General features: G+C 44.5%; 1 protein-coding gene across 2 annotated transcripts; it reads right to left on the reverse strand.

The window, feature by feature from the left end:
* Positions 1-30: 30 nt before the first annotated feature.
* Positions 31-21690, reverse strand: gjc1 (gap junction protein gamma 1). 2 transcript variants are annotated; one of them, XM_037255512.1, is made up of 3 exons: positions 20994-21690; positions 3056-3703; positions 31-2962 (listed from the first exon to the last, which is right to left on the reverse strand). In XM_037255512.1, exons 2-3 carry the CDS (start codon positions 3647-3649, stop codon positions 2204-2206), a joined length of 1353 nt encoding a protein of 450 aa, XP_037111407.1. In that variant the 5' UTR covers positions 3650-3703; positions 20994-21690; the 3' UTR covers positions 31-2203. The 2 variants fall into 2 exon arrangements, with proteins under 2 accessions (XP_037111407.1, XP_037111406.1); XM_037255511.1 differs by having other exon boundaries at positions 31-3703.
* Between the last annotated feature and the right edge of the window lie 213 nt (positions 21691-21903).

The following is a 21903-nucleotide window of genomic DNA, read 5'->3' on the forward strand; positions in this document are numbered from 1 at the left end:
AACCATCCTATTGTTTTTTTTTTTTTTTTTTTCCGGTATTCATGTCATGAAGAGAAAGAATGCAGCCCAGCCACATGACAGCACACATCGTTTGACTTGACAGCTGGACTCGGTCACTAAAAACTTCCATCCGATAACTGTCAAACGTAAAATACAAAAGGTAATCCCGGGATTTTATCACTTGGCGCCTCTTGCATCGACTAATCCATCATTGCGACAGAATTGCAACAGGTGCAGGACTTGAAATATCACATGCTTGAGTCGACCCAACGGTATAATCTGATTCGGCATTGAAATGCATGCAGCGTGACGCTGGCCTACTGTGGAAATATTAAGATGGTTCTCACGAATGTGGTATTTCAGGGATCAAATGGTGACAAATCTAAAAAAAAAAAAATTTAATTTCATCCACAGAGCATTAAAGTCCATGTAAAGTGAAAAGTTAATTTGACACTGAAGACAAGTGTGATGTCATCAACCCTGGCAAATTTGATTTAAAAAAATCGGTAATTATATAAAATGAGCCTTCAAAATGGCGAACGTGTGGCTTTTCTTTGATGGCGCAACAACGAGGCACTCTAAAGCCGCCACGTCAGCAGAAGATTTTTCATGGTACTTGAATACACAGTCTTCTTTGGAGAGGATGTAAATCATCACCTGCGAATCGGCATTCTAAGCTTTTGCTTTCTTCTATTCAAAACTTGACTCGAGTTCTCAGACATCTCAGTTGGCGGGCGTATCTGTTCATGCTTGGCTGCTTTTGTTTTGCATTCACACAAGCGTTTTAAGCTGGGAAAACACAAACTCGTTTGGGGGCATCCTGACACTATGTGGCACCCGGGCGGGTGACTTGTACCCTTGTAGCCCCGGAACATTGCAAAACTCATTTTTTTTCCTCTCTCCCTCTCCATATATATTATAAAAATAGACTGTCACCCCCCTTTTCTTTTATGTTTTACAACTGGAAGGCAATTTCAATCACAACGATAAATATTCACACAGTTATTTCCATTTTCTGCACTTTTTCCTCTATTATACAAAAAAAGATGGGGCAGAAGAAAAAGCCATAATTCCGTATAAAAACAAACCTCGGCTTCTTCTTGTGGTCACCGTTGCTTTAAATTTCAACACATACATTGTAGAAAAAAGAAAGACAGGTGACTTTTACAAAAGGGTTGGTCCCAACGCAGGCGTTTGGAGCAAGCATGGCCACGGCATTCCGACGTTTGAAATCTTGGCACTGACATATGACACGAAACAGTGTTTGGTCTCATTGTGTGTGTGGTTTTTTTTTCATGGCTTTAACCTCTCAAGAATTTCACATGAGCTCGGACCAACAGGAAGACTTCAGATCCATCTGCTGCTGGAGGCAGCGGGGACTATTGGCAAACTGGCACTGCAATACCCACAGCCGTCGACAGGGGGCAGTCAGCTGCCAGGCGTATGGCAAGTATGGAAAAGTATGCACCATGTTCAAGGACATATGAAGCGGAAGGAAAACAAGACATACGAGACAGAAATACTGTTAAATTCATATAAAGGGGGGACGGAACACTGATCCCGTCACTTCTCGAGGAAAAGTCACTGGCCATGGTTTTATTGCATTCTGAAATGGGGAGTGGAATCGGATCGGAGTTGAGTTTGTGTTCTCATTGGACAATTTCCCCTTCGAAAAGGCAGACAATGAGGACAACTTTAGAGGAGTGAGACACTAATAGTTGTCAAAAATGTTTGACAACAATAGCCCAGACAAAAGCATCAGCTGCATCGTCTCACACACAATAAAAAAAAAAAAGTCCAGCTCGCAGGATTCTCTAAGGCAGGGTTTGTGTTTTTTTAACTTTTTGGGTCCAGGGGCACACATTTTTCAAAACATTTTCAACAGTGTGAAGCACATTGTGTATGATATGGTCTTTAAAAGATTATTATTATTATTAGTATCATTATTATTATTATTAGTGCCACCCACAGGTATGTGGCTTTTTCAGCAGGCATAATTTTAACACTGCCTTTTTGTTAAAAACAGACTTTTTTTATTCTTAGTAAATGATGTGAGCGGATTAAAAAAAGAAATACACATGGCTGGACTTTGGACGCCCCTGCATGATGATTAGAAGGCGGAAAAATTCCTGGATTCCTGGACCCAAAAGTTGTAAGAACCCCTCCTCTAAGGCACTGGCGGTTTTCAGTCCGGTCGGTCCGGTTAAATCCAAACGGAGGGTTTTCCCTCTCCTGATTTGCTGCTGCTGCTGTTGCTGCTGCTGCCTCCGCCACTGCTGCCGCCACCCTTGGCGTGCTTGAGTCTGTGCTTGCGTTCCCTGTGAGGCTGAGTCTGGATAATGTTACTCTGGGGTTTGTCGTCCTGGCTGTCTCCGAGCTGCTCCTCGGCGCGGTGCTGCTGGCTGTAGGCCTGAATGGCGGCTTCCAGCTGCTCGTGGGCCTGCTGGATCATGTCCTTGTTGAGGGCCACGCGGGCCTCGCCCCCGGTGGGGAAGTTGTCCTCGTTGCTGCCGAACTGCTGCTGCTCCTCCTGGGCGATGTTTGCCCGGTTCTGCTTGCACGCCATCTTGGCGTTGCTCAGGTCGGTGTAGGGCATCTGCTCCGGTTTCACCACGATGTTGTAGCCTGGCGGCGCCGACGGGGTGTTCCAGGAGAAAGGGTAGCCCACGTAGTCGGCGGGGCCGTCGCCGCCCGCCTCGCCTTCGGAACCCACCTCCGGTCCCGCGACCCCGACCGGGCCCTCGCTGCCCACGTTGGGGCCCAGCAAGCCCAGCTGGTACTCGTCGTCCGGAGGCGGGCAGCGGCGCCGGCGGAGAATGTCGCAGATGGTGCCGATGCCCAAGTGGAGCATCTCCCAGACGTTGAGCGTCAGGCAGAGGATGGTGACGCCGTACATGATACGCAGGAAGATGGTTTTCTCCGTGGGCCGGGACACGAAGCAGTCCACGCTGTGGGGGCAAGGCTTCCCCGAACACACAAAGACGGGCATCACGCGGAAGCCGTACAGAAAGTACTGACCGGCGAGGAAGCCCGCCTCCAGTACCGTGCGGCTCACCAGCTGCAGAACGTAGACCCGCATCAACCCCTCGTCCCGGATGCGCGTGCGACCGTCGTGCCGAATCTTGGGTCTGGGTGTGGGTTGCAGCGGATCGCGAGGCCTCTTGGGAGGCTCCATCTCCGGGACCTCGTAGATCATGGGGTCGTCCTCGTGATCCTCCTCGGTTTCTTCAATGCCTCGATGCTGCCGTGCCCCGAAGCAGATCTTCCTGGGCTTCCTGTGCGTGTAGCCCCCTCCCCCGGGGGTTCTCACCGCCACGGCACCGGCTCCTCCCTTGGCTTCATCCAGTCGTGCGATCTTATTGACCGCGTAGCCCATGTACATGAGGGACGGCATGGCCACCAGGATGATCTGGAAGACCCAAAAGCGCACGTGCGAGAGCGGGGCGAAGGCGTCGTAGCAGACGTTCTCGCAGCCCGGCTGCCCCGAGTTGCACACGAACTTGCTCTGCTCGTCGTAGTAGATCGATTCTCCCCCGACGGCCGTGAGGACGATGCGGAAGACGATGAGCACGGTGAGCCACAGCTTCCCCACGAAGGTGGAGTGGTTGTGGATCTCCTCCAGCAGCCGCGTGAGGAAGCTCCAGCTCATGGTGTCGCTGGACAGTGGGGCAGACAGTGTCCCTCTCTCACCTGCTCACAGACTCTGGGGGGGGCAGAAAAAACACCACAGCATGAGCACACACCCAAAAAAGAATAGTTTATAATTTAATATAATACACTGCATATACTTGGAGTTAAGGAGTTGACTCAGTACTTTTACAAGCGTCTTTTTACACAAGCATCTTCACTGCACTTCAACTTAAGTACCGAGTGTAAAATACGTTTGACAGACAACCATTTCACCGAGCTGGAACAGCAGCTAAAGCTAAGTGGTACGTTTTTAGACTGTGGCACAGAATATTCTGTTCGCAACTCGCCACGTTTAGCAGAGGTCATGTCGACACCGTCAGAGTGACCTCCAATCTCACAGCTCGATTAAACCTTTCGCATCATCATCAGAGCACTCGGAGGGAAAATTTAACGTTAGTTTAAGAGATGTGTAATTTCCGTCCGTAAAATCAAAGACCCCCGAGCCCATTTATTTGCTCTTTTGCTTCGTGCAGCATAAACATTGGGAGCTCGGTGTCACTTTGAGGCTGCTGTCAAGTTGCCTCTTAAGGGAATTAAACACTGCTGGAAAGAGGATATCAGTATTAAAAAAAAAAAATACCATTGCGCAGCAGCCAGGAGATGAAATAATCCATAGAGGGAATTCCCAACCCCCAAACACACGCGCACACGCTTTCTATCTTTTTTGGAAGAAATAAATCCTCTTAGTGAGCCTTCTTCTCAAGGAGGTGCAGTTTTTGGGGTTGTGTTCGTTTGAGAGGTAAATGTCATTGTGCTCGTGTGTTGTTCCCTCGGGAGTCGATGTCTTGGAAAGCGCGGGACACGATGTGGGTTGCTGGAAAATCCCAGCCTGAATAGTGGCGGAGTTTTAAAAAGGGCTTCCAGGGTCCGTCTCCTGAGCCAGCAGGTTGAAAGCTTAACGAAGCATTCAAGTAGGAAATATCCTGGCCGGAGCTCACAAAGGTTCGACCTCAAAGCAGCAAGAACAAAAATATGGCTGAGGACTTAAATTCAAACCGTAGTTGCAGGTTCAGATTTTATTTTGTGCTGCCACATCTTTAATTTGGGTGTAATTCCACTGTTGGCCACTAGGTGGAGCACACTTTTGTTTGGCACTGCAAAAAGTAATTCAGTTCTTCGTTTTCGATCAAGATTATTCAATGTCCAACCAAACCTCTTCAATCCTACTTTTTACGCCGACAGAATGTGTTGTGTTACCATTTTTGAAACCCTGACCATCGATGTTGACCGTAACCTTTTTTCTTTAATTAATTGTTCATCATGATCCATCAACTTTTCATTCCCAAGCCAGAGGTCTTAAGTTTCCAACTTTTCTGAAACGCAACACAAGTCAAAGCCCTCTGTCTTATGTCCTCGCTTTCAGCTCGGATAGAGGAATTGTTTTTCAAGAATGCTTGCGACGATAGCGTGTGCATCCATCACCGTGACCGTATAAGGACACGGCCAGGACGCCGCTGGAAGAAACATGTCAGGAATCGTTTACGTGTGCGCTCCCCCGGTTCACGGTGTGAGGACACGCTACAAGTTGTGAGTTGTGACACACACACGCGGGGGAGTCCATACTGGTCTGTCATTGTCTTTACATAACTCCTTGTGTTGTCCTTTTCACTGCAGGCCACGAGAGGTTAAACGGCTCTTTTGATGTGGCGCTTCCCGTGCGTACAAAGTGACTGTTTGGAACGATAAAACGGCAAATCATGGAGGCGCTTTGATGTGTTTAAAAGGGCCGCATTTTCAAATTATGCAAATCTTTCCTATCCACTGTCACATGTGAAGCGGTGACAGCAACAGCGGGTGATTTATTCCCAACCTAATCTGTGCCATTCAAATACATTTTCCCTACAAGGTCACTATTCCCCTCTCAGCCATAAAAATAAATTGCTGAATGGTGAAAACGTGATATTATCAGCTAATTGTTAGCCCGCATTGCTAATCTCTATACACCGTATGTATGTCTGTATTGAGTAAGTCAAGTCATGAATAAATTGACAAAAGACTATAATTTATGTACAAATATATTGGAGGACATTTTTTTTTCTAAATTCTAAGCGCAGTAAGTCAGTTCTTTTATAAAGAATACACTGGGAGGTGTCATAGCACCTCCCACCCAAAGGAGGCGCTGCTTTCATTCACCAGCTGTTCTGAATACTTTATACAACTTGGCATTTTGCTTTCACATCTTATTTGCGTCCACGGGAGCTTGTGGGGGCAGTCGGAGGCTGAAGAAGCTGACTCAGCATGTCAAGTTAGCGGCAGCATGAGTCAGCAACGCAAAAGTAACAACACAACACAACAATGTTACCATCATACAAATGTGAACAGCGATTTGGTGGACGTTGTGTCAGAGATTTTGGAAGCGTGCACAGGTTGTCGACAGGTCAATGTGGCAAAGTTTCATTTTGGCCAGTTACAGTCAGCTTGTATTGGGGCCAAGTGTGGCAGTGAGCCACCAAATACATAAGATGAAGCTATGAATTGAATATCAAGGTCATTTATTTCAATAATTGGTTTTGAAAATTATCTTAAAAAATTTTAATATAGAAAGACTCAAATATATATATATAAATTTCTATGAAATGAGTTGCATAGTGAGTAAAAAAAAAAAAAGCTTATGCCTTTTTGCCTGTAAACTATTTGCCTAGTTAAATATTTCATATGCCCGCAAGGCTCTATTATATGCAGATGCATGTACATGTATATGCATACTCTCGTTTTGAATAGACGGGCGGCTGAAGGGGCAGCGTGGATAATAAACACGGTGCAAATGGTTTGCAAAAAGCTCTAATGAGACCGTGTCCGGCTAACGGCTTCATTAGCCCCTGCTTGAACTTGACTCGGGCATGCAAAGTGTATATGAAAAGAGAAAAAAAAAAAAAAAAAGCTTAATAAGCTATTAGGAACAATAATTTGTTCATGTTCAAATGCGCTCATGTTCACATCCTGCTCGTTTGTTTCTCCATTTCCTCTCCAGACACTTCATTAGGTACATGCGCAATTCAAATTGGGTTATAAAGTCTGAGGAAAAGCTTCTGCAGTGCATATCTTAACTAAATTTATTTCCCCTTCCTTCAAGTGAGTCCAAACAAAACTTTGAGTTATCAGCATTGATCATCATTACACATCCATTAAACCTCCTCAGATGAATGCACAAAAAAATGGATGATGGAGGGATGGCAATGATGAAAGCACAAACACATGTCAAATTCTGCAGAAATGAACCGCCCCGCCGTTGAGGGCGTGGACAATGACAAAACATGCGAGGACGGCGCACGTGGTCGGAAAGTCAAAGTTGCCTCATTAACGTTGTCCCAAGGCAAAGCGTCTCCATATGTTGCAGGGGGGGCACAGCATCTGTGCTTTGGACTCCACGAAACACGCCAAGAACCAAAGCGAAATATACTCACTTGCTCCCTCCTTATTCCTCCTCCTCTTCCCGCCGCCATCGTTTACCCGCCGCCTCAAAGGAACGATCCGTCCGTTTGTGGCGTCGCCGCCCGAGTGCCAACTTGTGCGAAAGGCGGCGGGATGGGAAGGAGGCAGGGCGTTTTTGTGGCGCTCAACAATGGACCCTCACTTACCCCCACATCATCCCCCTGCAAAATGGGTCACGGCTGGAGGTGGCAGAGGCGGGATGAGCGCGGGTGGGCGTGTTGGAAGGGTGGAGAGGGGACACACCAAATACAGTCTGCTGGGTCAAAATAATTAACCCAACCTTGGGTAAAAATAACCCAATCTACTTCAAATTGACAGCGAATTTCTTTTTTTCCAGTTTGGCCAGATGCTCTGCTACATTAGCATTTAGCACTTTGAGCTTGGAAACTTCTACTTTCTGCAAGGAGTCATGTCAGGACACCAGTTGGAAAAGTCTCCAGAAAGGCCCTTCTTGATTTAAATGCTTTATGTCAAGCGTCCAGTTCCATAATCCCCCATCTTCACTTTCAAGCCTCCTCGACTGCTAATCATGCAGAGCCGCGAACAATAAGCGATGTTCGTTTGATTTGCTCTAAATCCACTCACTAGTGCTGGTGGCTCGAATTAGGGCTGCGCGCTATCTCCACGCGGCTCCTTATTTCCGCCGTTCACACATCCCGGCCGGGGCAATCCTCTTTAACTTCATCTGGTGTCACTCAAAGTCCACAGGCGCCACCACGTGTTGGAGCAATTTGCTAGGACTTCCGTTCGTGTGAAGTTGATGAAGATGATTTGCTTCTCAGATTTGACGCCTCTCTGCTAATAACCTTCCATAATCTGATGGCCTCGACTCCTTTTAGATGTGACTCGGGCTCAATCTGCTTTAGCTGGCTGCTGTGATGATGGCTTCATTTGTAGCAAGTGATGAAAGACTTCCTAATCAAATTTCATCTGTTTCAAATTTTGGAAATCCCCATATATATATATATATATATATAGGGATTTCCAAAATATATATATAAATATATATATATATATTTATTTTTTTTTAACTTTGCAGCTACTGCTGAGCAAATCCAATTTCTCGCTCCAAGCCGTCAGATCTCAAAGTTCACCACAAGTTTTCCCCATGGAAGAACTGTCGAGCTCCGCCAGGCTGCAGCCAAATAGCTCTCTTTTATTTGTATTTTGATTTCAATATTTTTTAAAAAACTCATACTATGTTCAATATATTTTATATTTGACATAGTAGTAATTCTGCCTGCCTGTTTTTATTGTGGATTCAAATGGAACAGAGAATTCAAGGACCTGCTGAATGTTGGATTTGACATTAGAGTCCGCTTAATCCAATCCGCTAAAGGAAAAAAATAGAAAAGCTAATAAAAGTGCTACTTAGGTGGTTTCATTCACTGTCTCCCTTAATATCATGCGTGAGGTTCCGTGCACACTTTAAGTCTTCTTTTCACAAAAACTCGTCAGCAATTTTTTTTTTCTGCTTTCATCCGCCTTTAAAAGCGAGAGTGAAGGTTTAAAGTGAGGTCGACGGACGCTAACACACGCACGTCTTTACACACTCATCTGCTGTCTGATTCATTTATCATGCCGGAGAAGGATGAAAACCAGCAACTGGATTTAGTTCAACTGATAAAAAAATTCTCCTTTCGTGAGCTGTTTCTAATATTTCCACAAAGGCCTATTAAAGTCCCATTCAAGCACAAATAAATGTCTAAATGTGACGTACCACAGAGAAGAATGTTAACCTTGCTAAATTGAAAAATTTGAGAGAAATAAATAAATTGTCTCCAGTCTCAAATGTTGTGGACAAGTTCATACCAATCAACAATCAACTGTCAATCAAATACCACCGCTGCAACCCAGAAAATGGATGCAATTTCATCTAGCTAGCATAGCGCACCGATATATACAGATTTGAGCTGAAAAAAAATATCCACTTAAAGGCGCTGCCTGGAAGATTCTTTCCGAGCAGCGATGAAAGGTGCTAGCCACCAACTAGCTCACAAGCTAAGAGGCAATTTTGTCAGTTCAATTCGTACATAGTTTAGGATGGGGAACCAATACCAGACGCCGAAGTCAGTCACAAGTGTCAGACAAGAATTAAAAAACCCTATTGTTTGTAATTGAGCAGGTGTTCCTAATATTCTGACCTTTAGCCATATGCAACTTGACCCTTAAGTGTATTTGGAACAAAAACCGAGAAGATCCCCTTTTTTGTCCTCGAGTGTGTTTATGTAAGTGTGTGTGTGTGTGTGTGTGTGTGTGTGTGTTTGTGTGTCGGAGTGAGTCAGAATGAGATGTTCCGTGTCATGTCTTGCGCAAAGCGCATGTGTGTCCGCATGTGCAGGAGCACCTTTGCCTTTGGTGACAGCTTTGGAGGGCAGAAGGGGTGTGTGTGTGTGTGTGTGTGTGTTTTTTATTCATATTATTCCCATTTTGCAGGAAAGCAGGCCGAGTCTCGCGTCTGACAGTTGGGCGCCCGAGGCCTCCGTTGCTGTCCAATATGGCACACCTGGATGTGCACTGGCCCACGTCCCGTGTCTTGGGCGAGCCCGTTAGCGTGCTAATAATAGCCGGCGAATCACACCGAGGCTGGATTTACCTTGATGACTCCACACGAGCGGCGGCACGGACGAGGATTAGCGAGGACTTCATTCACCGAGGATGAAATAATCCCAAATATGCATAATTAGCACCTGCCTCCCTATCGCTGTGTACGCAGTGAAATGTCATATGGGGGATTAAAGCGGGATTAGAGCGTGCATGTTGGAATTTAAATCGCTTTTTGGGGTGGCTGTGCATTTTTTTACGACACCACCACATGTTTATTAGCCGCCTTGTTTTATGGTGTGTTTATGGAAGCGTTAATTGCTGTAAACTGCAAACAATGGAAATGGGATTGCCGATAAAAAAGTTGAGGGAGTTTATTTGTGCTGCGCTCTTGGAGATAACTCGCAGTTTTTGCTATTGCTAAAAATAAAATGGTTGTTAACGAACACATTGTATGTTTTTTAGTCATTATGTCATCGTATGAAGACATATTGCTCAAATGATGACTTTTTTTAGGCAGCCTTCGTGACTGGCTTTAATTTGACGCATGACTCAAAGTAGTTTGTTGCAAAAAGATTTTTGACCTTGTTCAATTGGACCCTGCAAAATCTCGTCAAAGAAACTGCAACTCGTTTTTATTTTTTCAATAAAACTTAATGTCATTTGCAAATCACATTCAAGACGCTGCATTTATAGTTGTAATTTGCATTGTTAGCAGGCCTTGTGAACGTGCATGTCACATTCATTATGTTAATGTGAGCTTTCAAATATTCCTGCTGAACACTTAAAAAATTCTGGCGCCTTTTTTTTTTTCCTCATAAAACAAAGCAACGGGAGCTTGGCGTGCTGCGTTCACTGACCGGGCCCTTCCCCCGGCACTCCTACCGTATGTCAACGAGAGACTTGACTAACCCACTTATGCAGCTGCATTTGCATCTCGGGAATTGAAGCGAAAGATTTAAATGGCATCAGTCTCACTATTAAAGTAAAGCATCAGACAAACAGGGAGGGGCAGCATGTGTGTGTGCACGACTGCGCACGTGTGTGTGTGTGTGTGTGTGTGTGTGCACGTGTGTAGCAGCTGCAGCTCTCCGCCTCGATCCACACTGTAGGGCCCATTCTGCTGTCTAAAAGAGCGATGATGAGAGATGACTTAGCGGATTGTTACACAGGCGCACCACGCATGCACACGAAAGCGGCGTGGATTGAATCGCCAAGCCACGCCCCCTCCCTGACCACACTGGAAACAATAGGCTCACCGCTATTAAGCCTCTGTAGCCGAGTCGTGTGTTTGCCTTTTAAAGCCACACACATTTAAAGTTACAGATGGAAAACATGATGGCGCCCACTAGTGGACAAATTATTACCAAGTTTGGCATAGAATCGCACACACGCGCACCCATTGACACGTCTAATGAGATGAGCGAGTGCATCCACGGCCGGTTGGAGGCCTCTGTGCTCACACGAGGCTCTCATTCATGAGGCTCATCACAAGGCTACAATTACAACATCTGCTCGTGAGTAACACACACACACACCTCTCACCATCGCCCTCGTCCCTCACCGGGGGAGGGGGTCCTCTCGATACCCACCCCCACCACTCTGCCGCTGTGGCTTCCCCCAACCCCCGCATCCCGACCATCCATCAAAGACGCCTTCACACCTCCGATGCACTTCCTGTCACCGACGCTGAATTATGTTCGGTGTCAGCCAGCGTTAGAGGTCACGTATGCTCCCACCCGTTAAACATAACTCCAGATTTTCAACATTGATATCCATATTGCCTCACTGTGTTAAGAAGCTTACACGTTTGGCTTTGCCGTTTCCTCGCCTCTTATCGGCTACAGTAAGACTTCATAAGGACTTTTCTCGTTAGTCTTGTTTGGCTTTGGGCCTTTCCTCTGCTTTCATTACGGCGGGTGAAATTATGTTGAATTTAAGTTGAAATGCATGATGAATATTAATGTGGGCTGCGGCCATATTGAAAATTTGTCACCCTTTCGGCCAGTGTTGGTCTAACTCAAGGTTTACTTCCTAAAGTGTCGCCCTTTGTCGGGCCTATTTAATCTTCATTCTATCATGACTGATAAATTTAAGTTATTTGTCACTCAAGAGCAATTTCTCTGCAGAATCGACGCTACAAAAACAGACCTGCCACACATTTAATCAAAGTTCTTAATAGAATATAAATCCCAGCAACGTTCCCTCAGGGTTTAATAGAACAGCATTAATGAGTGACTGATTAACAGCCACCTCATTAGAGCGGGCTGCGACTTAGCACCTGACAATTTTCTTTCAAAATAACGCAACGTCCGGGGCCGCCCCAAGCTAGCGTGAAATTGGCACTTAGCGCACCACTAATGTCTGGACGTGTATCGCGACAGTGCCGATGAGTCAATCAATTAAACGCACGCGTGGCTTCCTGCGGAGATTAATTAGGATTGCGTAATGAAATGTGGCTTCTGCCCCGCGGCGGCGGCTCGCTATTTACGCGAGACCTCCTGGAGCAACTACCGCCGATTCCCAGATGTCAGATCGTGTCCTTCATGACGTCATGGAGGCGACCGACGACTAGCTGACTTTACTTCAACTAACAGGAAGTGAAAGACGACGACTTAAAAGAAGACTGAATTCTGTCTTGTCTTCCCCATATTTTTTACATAATTAAAAATATTAAAATACATAATGAAATAATGTACATAATAGAGCTAGCATTTAGCCACCTTGGCCTTTCACACAGAACCCAGCCAAGCAGACAAAAGCTGTGTAGACATTTAGGAATGTTGGCACGCAGACACACACAAACACACACACACAGAGCGGCTACATGTCCTATTAAGGTTCTTTTTGTCGTCAACATGAATTCTTGATAATCTGCGACTCCCAGAGGAAGTGAATAATTCAGCGAACATAAACAGTGACGCCCACCAGGGTGTCTGTTGCTGTGTTGCTGCTCCTGCTGCCCCGCCCACTCCCGCGAAGTGATGCTGTTAGTAATTCACACCAACACAGCAACGGTCACAGTGGGACGTTCAGCTGTGCGTAAAAGCTCACTGAAAGGAAGTGATTATTAAAATTGAAACATAGATTTGCATTTTAAAAAAAAAGATTAGAAATGAAAACTGTTGGATTAAAAATGGGATGGGTAAATTAGTACAGCTATTAATTATTAGCTTGTTATATGTTTTTCCTATTCATTTTAGCAGGCAGAAAAACTAAGACAGTGTATTTATATATATATAGAATATTTATTGTGAATATTTTTTCTATTGTGTATTTTTGCTTTAAAAGCAATTAGCCTCTTTTCTCCCATTGGATTCACTGAGCTACGGGATGTTAGTGATGGAAGCTCAGAAGCTTTCACTTCACACTTTCAATTCAAAAACAGTCATTCAAAAATGCAACTAGTGCATAAAAAGCAGGTCAAGTCTCTTTTGTGCTACAAATATAAAAAAAGCAAACATTGCTGTCCTTCTATTACGCTCCGTCCACCGCCCTGAGGTCATGTATCATACGAACACGTTTTCTTTGCTGCAAATTGTAAACACGACAAGTGTGCCGCAGTGGCCCTGACCTTTTTTCTGCGCTCACAAAAGCCACAGGGACACGGCTGGGTTACGCCAGGCCGGCCTTGGAAGGAGCAGAGAAGCTATTACGTTCGTCCTCAACACTTTTCATGTGACGGTCATCAGCGTGCTCACCTCGCTCACTGAAGAGGATAAAGAGGAGGACTCGGGTCATGGTTTATCCTCCGTGGAGGCGCTCGTTTTTAAATACTTATCCGTCAACTCCCAGACCTTTTGTTTTGTTTTCTTACAATTTTTTTAGTAGGGTGTACTGCATAAATCTTCCTGCATATTTTTGGAATATTTTCTTCTGGTTTGACAGCAGTTGGTGTTAGCGCAAAAAACTTCAGGTTCCTGCTAGAGAGCAAAAAAAAAAAAAAAAAAAAAATCAGGAAAAGCCTAAAAAAACATCCTAATCATATTTAGTATAAAATCAGAGAAAGTTGAAATGATGTTTTACATGGGCTTGACAGTGGTTAATCCTGAACACAGCCACATTCCAGTATTAGGAAGAGGGTGTCCACACTTATGCAACCACATTATTTAATCGGTTTGTTTTGATTTTATGATATTTTAAAAATATATTTAGAGCTATAGATGTAGACATATATATATATATATATATATATATATATATATATATACATATATATAAATAGATATAGATATATAGCGATAGATATATACACATATTGATATATGGATATAGATACACATACGTACGATATAGATTGCCCATGGGTAATGATTTTTCTTTTTTTTATGTGCACATAAGATTTCTTTACGTCCACACATGAACATAAAATTGATATTATCCTTTCTCCAGAGTTGAGACTCAGACATGTTGCAGTAAAAGCCACATGAGTCATGGTTACATTCCATTTAGTGGCTTTACTTCCAGGGTCTTTTCAATCAAAACCTACCACCACCACCACCAAAAGAAAAAAAAAGGCTCGGCTCGCCATTTTCTCTTTGAGTTATTGTACAATGTACAGGGACCTGCAGTGACCGCTTTCTTTTTGGACTCCAAAGAGATCAAAAAGGCTTGCAGCCAGTGACCGAGAAAAGATTAAAATGGCCAAGCAAAGTCGGCGCCAACATTAACAATTGATTCTCCTTTGCAGCCAAACTCAGCAGATGGCCAACGAATGAAAACGGAAGTAAGCGATCGAATTTGAGCGCATACGACGCAGACTTAAGGAGGGTGTCGAAAGAAAGGCCGCCAAGGCTTCCAATGTGTCACAGCCTGAACTTCCTGCGCAACTTTAATCATCCCACTCGGCCGACACGTTTGATGCGGGAAACAAAAAATGCTTTTACTCAAATTTAGGGGGTTCAACGTGAACCCAATAATAGGACTTCACACTACTTCATTTTTACAGCGCCACAACATAAATGCTAATTAGCATTAGCATTAATCTTACAGACTGAAAGGCTAAGTGGTTGTTTTAAAAACACAAAGTGTAATTCTCCCTGTTTTATGTTTAGTTTGACAGATTAAAACAATATTAATGCCTTTAAATCGAACAAAACTTTACTAATCCGTTTTTATCAGACGTTGGGGTGCCCCGAGATCGCCCGTTTTTGCCTCACGGTAAATCCACCTCTGCTCAAACATAATGCAAACACCACAACAAGTGTGACTAAAATCATCACAGAGGTTTTTAAGGAAAACCTTTTATTTTTATTTAGCATCTGAATAAAGGTCATCCAGAGGAACAAGGCGCTTTAAACTCTGGAAAAATCCATTGCGGTCTAGGGAAAAAAAAGAAATCCTTAAAGCGTGTTTACTGCAAGCTCCTCATGAAATGCGCCCCGGCACGCTCTGGAGACACTGCAGCCTGCTTATGTTAGTTCGCCTGTTATCTCGGGGTTCCACTACGACTGCATAAAATATCTTCATAGGAAGGAATGCCAGCAAAAGAAATAAAAATAATGAAATAATTATTTATAAATTAGAATTTAACACCTTTAAAAATGCATGAAAATATGAAAAAAATAGAAGTATAAGAAGTGAAAGCTTTTAAATGATTTTATTTTGATCATTCATTTATCTATTTATTTATAATAAAATTGAAAATAAGCTCGAAAATCAAGAGTGCGGGTGGTGGTACGCGTTGGTGAGCAGAGTGTTTTTTAAATAAACACGGACAAGTGGATTTGTTAACGCGAGCGGAGAGAGGTCCAAACAAGTTGGCGAAAACGGGAAAGGAGTTCATTTGTTACCATTGAGAGTGGCAATAGGAAAGCGCATCATCGCATCCCGCACGCACCACCCGGCCCGACATAACAATATGCATAAAGAAGCTATTTCAAGTGAGGCCTTAAGCACGCATATGTCAACTTCATCCTTTGCTCCTTCCTTTTGTTTTTTTTTTAGCATTGTTTTGTTTCGCGCATAAAGTCTCAATTTATTATTATCATTAGCCCGTCGGCCTGCACGAGAGCATCTGCGCGAGCGCCCCCCCGGCGGCCCTTTGGTCCGAGCCATCGCACTAGGGTGGTCCTTGGCTTGCATCATCTTGACGCCTCAGGGCCACGGAGAACCGCTCATGTATGAACGTTACTTTGTTTAGCTGTGTCCGCGGGATAAGAAATGGGAAGAGGAGAAGGAGGAAGGATTGTCCTGGGAGACAAAGTGAATGTCGATGACGAATATTGCAAATTCAGTTTTTGTGCTTTTACTTGGGGATCTGATTGGCTGCTCCCTAATCAATCATTTTCTTTTTTATTATACAGTATGGAAATACTGTAAATAGAATTAAACACTTTTTGCGACGGTTTCTTTCTCAATTCAGTCAACTGATTTTCCCTTCGGAATACCCCCAGCTAGCTTAATGCTAGGAAGGGACATTCCCATAGAAGACGTGTAAACATACAAGGGCGTCTGGGTTAACGCGTGCTGTATATGGAACAGCGGACAAAAATAACTCCACCGTACACTTGTGTGTGTTTATTCGTGCGTCCTGGCTATTTTTATAGGCGCAACCTCCCATGTCGACGCTCCATTGAGTAGAATTAGCGAGACATGTAAAGAGCTGCCGGCATTTACAGTGACGCCGCACGGGCGTCGCAGAACCAGCCAATTAGAAAACAGTCGAGTGTTTATGTCGGGCTGAATGATGGCGTGTGACCCAGAAATAGAGGTTGTGACCTTTCGGAGTGAGGGGACGCAAAGGGCGGGGTGGGGGGCGTTGGAAGGGGTTTGGGTTGACACGGAGCTGATGAAATGGGAGTAATGTGTGCATTCGCAAGCAGTGACTCACCACTGCACGAGCTGCAAAAACAGCCGAAATTTGTTCTCTCCGCATGGAAAGTCCACATTCCGTGCATCTGTGCACTGGCGGATACTTTGGTGTGACTGTGTGCACCCACGTGTGTGCATCCCCAACCCCTGAACCCCTGTGTGAGGAGACGCGTCGGCAAGGCGGTGACAAGGTGTCGCCCCCGCGGCCTTTGACCTCGTCTGCTTGGTTCTGCCGGGAAGCTGACGGTGAGCGAAAGGGACGGCAGGGTGACTCCGGCATCCTCCATCCTCTACATGTGGACCAATCAGTGTTACTCCAACTAATTTTTAGCATTTTTCTAATGATATTCACTATTTTCTGGGGTTACAATTTTTGAATTTGCAAGGTCTCATTTTGCCTGTCCCCAGAATGCGCAATGCTCGCACCGACGTGATGTTGCTATTTTGTAATATAAAAATGTTTACATTGAGTCATTGCTCTAACAATTTGACCACCTGAGAGCATTAAAACTGCGATAAATTGGATTATGAGGGCATTAAAACGAGCGTGTAAAATTATTACGAGCGTCTTTATCGACTGTTGTGCAATCACTCCCACCTTCCTATGACATAAAGCTAGTTTTTTAAGCAAATATATTCCACCGCAGCTATTAGAGAAACATTCATCAGATTTGGGGACTTCCAGAACATGATGCTAATTTTCATTTAGCCTGTCAATTTGACATTGACTGCTAGCGTTAGCATACTTGCTACATTCAGGGTGATTTCAAAACGTAGGAACTTGCAAACACACACCGCACATGAATCCTTTCTCTTTGATGATAATATTTATATGATCGTGAGAAGCCAAACTGAAAATCACAATTAGATTTCGCTTAATTGCCTGGTCGTAATTTCTAGTTACGAAGGGAAAAATCAAGCAAGGCAAGTCATGGCTTGGGTTAAGCAAGTCATAAATCAATTCATGCAATCTTGCTCCGTCACGGCATATATTCCCACATTAACTGCTGACTGCGGTTGAGGAGCAAATAAAGTTCATTGCTCGACCCTGAATGAAAGACCTCAGTCATGCTCGCCTGTCACGTTGTGGTTCCGCCCCCCCCCGGACCCCCCAAGGGGAAGCGGCATAAGACCTGTCACCCTGCATCACGGCGATGGCCCGAGCCAGTATGCAAATGTGTCAGCGCGCGCCAACTCACGAGTTGGACATATCGCTTTGAACATGCGTGCTCGACGATGACTCGAGCGTAAACACGGCTGCATTCGGCACGACCGCGTGCGACTGTGCGTGCGTATGTACGTCTAAATCCATCCTGCTACGTTGCAGTGACATTCCCAGTGGGAAGGTGCCTGCTGTGCAACATTTGCTACAATGCCCATTCGGCCTTAGTGAGCGAAGCCTAGGTGACACGCCGCTTTATCTGCAAGCAAAAAAATTAAAAAGCCGCCACCTCGTTTCGCTCCTTACTCACGAACGAGCCAACACTCAATCGGAGGACTTTGTAATGATCAACTTTATAAGAACACAACTGCCGCCTGCTTTAAAGTGATATCAGGACAGCCCCCAGTAGTTTTCCTTTCACAACAACATTCAGCTTCTAATTTAACACTTTTCATCCTCTAGATGAAACTCCATGCCAAATTATTTGTTTATACCAAAAATAGTCGCCAGCCAACCCAACTTCCTCTTTGAAACTGGATGAATGAACTGCATTTAAGTATTTTTTTTTTTTTAGAAGTAGAATTTTTATCTCTCTACTCATTTCTTTGTGAACAAATTAGGCTCATTACATTTTATTTACCTCTATGGATGACGGCACAGCGCGAAAAATAGACACAAGTAACTCGAGGTGATTCGAAACGATCACTTGAGGCCTCGAAAGTGGGCGCCTATTTAGCGTGACCTCTCGGTGGTAGCCATCCCCTCTGGTGCCGCTCTAATGCGGCGCATAGCAACTGGCAAACCCAAACCCAAAAAGGCAGAGCAATGCGCAGTCGGAGGGAATCCAGACTCGTTGGCAGGAATCGAGACGGCGTTTCCCCTCAGCAAGTCGAACTCTGAGGATTAACGCTGGCTGCGTGCACACGACTGCCAAAGCAGATATAAACATAATACCTTGATTTTGCACATTGCTCGACACCCTGTTTAAATAGATACTGGAAACACGTATACAGTGCCGTGGAAGCACCGCCGGGAACTTCGCCAATTGCTCCCTTAGGGATGCTAGCTCCATTAAATGTTGACAGTTGCCCTCATTTTATCCTCCGTTTTAGCCAGAAGCTAACTGAAGTTAATTCAGAAGGTTGCAATTTATATTCTTTTTTTTATAAATATATATTATTGGATGTTGTGATAAATCTACAAAAAAAAATACAGATATAATATTTCAATATGTAAAAAATAGTGCAAGATCAATGTCTTAAAATATCTCTGTCCTCGTGTATTTTGTTTTATATGGGAAGCAATTCCACTATTGACCACTAGATGGTGGCATGCGTTTATGTTTTGAACAAATAAAAAAACTTTGCACACACTTTACTTCATTTTGTAGCTACATGATGCTAGCTTGTTAGCTCATATGATCATCAGTGGGCACACCTGCCACTTAAGTGTCGCAATTGCTGCATAATCAACCCGCCACTGGCAACATGCAGTACATTCGCAACTGCGAAAAAACAGGAAGTGCATACAAGGCCCCCAACGATAGCGAAGAGACGTCTTTGAAGCGTGTCATTGACTTTAAAAAGCCTCCTGCGGGCGTTGCGCTCGGCAGAAAAGCCTGATTAATTGCACATGATTATCTTTTTCTTATTCAAATCAATTACACCGTAAATTTGATCCTTGCATTAACGTGGGGACAATTTTAAAGCCCAAATTAGAAAAGGAGAAAGTAACGTTAATGAAGATGTTGCCTTCGCACCATATGAGATTTAGTCACCAGGCGTTATGCACTTTAAAAGGTTACAGCAAAGTCTAATGGGCCTTCAGCTTGACGGAGCATCGTTAATTGCGCCCCAAGTGTCTCATTCGGGCTTTTAACTATCAGGAAAATAAAATCTGGTATTGATTCTCATAAACGCTCACATGTATTAAGACCGCATGTGACATCAAGGCAGGATGGATGATGTTTTTTTTCATATGCAGTATTTGGCCTGTAGTCTATAATAGATGTTCTAATTAATTGCTGAGTCGACAATTTCATTATTTCCACATGCTGATTTCGATTGTGTTTGTGTGGATCACAAAAGCACAATCACGCACTAAAGCGGCAACAGAGGAGAAAGCTTGAACAGGAGCATTTTGGCTTCAGCCGTGGCACTGCCACACGCAATCTTCCCCTCATCACTCTTCAGTGCAGGTGTCTAATACTCAAGCACCCCCACTTCCCTGTTTCACTTTCATCCAACCTCCTCCCCCCCAGTTGCAGGAGTTGTAACAAAGGTTAGCCAGGTCATCAGGGACGGAGCACTTTGCAAAAATGGTTAATACGATAAATTGTGCTGGTCGAGCTATGAAGATGAACGTATGCGATGAACACATCATCCGTATGTGAGCAACGTGAAGATTCCACTTTCTGCTCACTGAGCCAAATCCATCCCATTTTGGAGAAATGTAATAAATAACTGGTTTTGTGCGGCATGGAAGAGCAAAGTCATAATATTTGAGCCCACGGATCATCATTCAAAAGCATCCGTGCAGTGTGTCATCACGCCGAAGACTGCCAGGTGCAGGTCGCTCCCCCCCCCCGGTTAACTGCCCTGAATGATGGTGGGATGAAGAAAGCGGCAGGCAGGGGGGGATGGGGCAGTATTGGCTTCATAAAGGGATGAGATGTTGCAGTTTACAGAAAACGTATGGCAGGAATCAAGCTCGGGCACAACGTGAGATCCAAAACTCGCTATAAAAAAATCATAATATCAATTATATAGTATTTTTTTCACGTTTAATATTGTGCTTGTTGTTCTGCATTACACAAAAAAAATCCAAATATTTATATTTATTTTTCTCATTCTCCCTCCATTAACTACAGTTTTCACAGTTTTAAAACCACAGTAATAATGTAAATATATAATATAATCCCTCACGAATAAATTATTTCATTTTCATATTTATTCAAAACAACAAACAGTACAATTGTGTTTTATATGTAACGTTCACGTGCATCGTTTTGGATTCAAAGGTGAAAAATGACATTTGCTGAACACAACTGCCTAGCTGGCGTTGCGCGTGCACGAGCTCCAATTAAGGCGCTCGTGCACGGCAGGAGTCACTGGCGTTCATGTTTGCAAATGTCACAAGAAACAATTCCCCGTAGAAATATAATTTGACATAAAAATATGACATACAAATGCGAGCATTTATTTGTGTGGACGGCATGCATGTCAAAAGGCGCGTGCACGTGCAGCCCAAACTGAGCTTGGAGTCGTCACACGTTCGGAACAATAAATGCACTTTGTAATACCATAGGTTAAGATTAATTTGCATTAAAAATGAATCGTAAATGATTGCTTACCGCTGTGCGAGTCTGTGAATATGCTTTAGGATCCAGGAAGAAGCCAGAAGGAGGAGGACGAGGTTTTTGGACTTGGCTCGGTCCAAACTTGAAGATCTTCTGGACTTTCTCTGCTCGAGTCTTTAATTCTTATCGTTTCATTTTCTCCCCTCTATTTCTTTCCTCACGCCCCCCGTCTTCTTTTGTCCATGTCAGCCTTCGTTGACACAATGTGGTCACTATGTGGTTTGCTGCGTAAAAGCGGTGCCACGATCCCCGCGGGCCCGTTCCGTCACAGCTGTGCGGGATGATGGTGATGATGTTCGGGTCATGTTGCCGCTGTCAACCGAACCTTCTTCCTTTTTGCACCGGAGCAGGACCGACCTCTGGTAGCATGCAATTACAGCCGAAATCGGCAGCCACGAGTCCGTCATGTGCTTCGATCAGGCTCGCTCACATGCTTGCACCGACCGGTATTGTCTTCCCCGCTACACATCCTCCGCGGAACCCCGACTCGCCGATCTGTTGATCACCGCAGAGCAGCGCTCGGATCCCGGGGAGGGGCTGGGCTGGGAGGCGGGGTGGCTTTGGTCCTCAGTTCCTATTTTTCTGGAGATTCCACCGCGTGGAAGTACAGCATCCGAACCCGTGGTCCGCTCTTGAGTGACAGCTGAGGAGGGTCGGGTGGTGTGGGGTCTCTCGTAAGCATGCGCGCATCTTGGTGAGAACGAGCGTGGCGCGTGCGCATCTGTGAACGTGCGCGCTCCCGATCATTCAGCATCTGATTAATAAAGGAACAGAGACCCCGAAAATGATTATATTTGAAAATGATTTGAGCGAGCGATAGATAGATAGATAGATAGATAGATAGATAGATAGATAGATAGATAGATAGATAGATAGATACCCCGAAAATTATTATATTTGAAAA

Source organism: Syngnathus acus, chromosome 8 (genome assembly GCF_901709675.1).
Source record: "Syngnathus acus chromosome 8, fSynAcu1.2, whole genome shotgun sequence".
Taxonomy (NCBI): domain Eukaryota; kingdom Metazoa; phylum Chordata; class Actinopteri; order Syngnathiformes; family Syngnathidae; genus Syngnathus; species Syngnathus acus.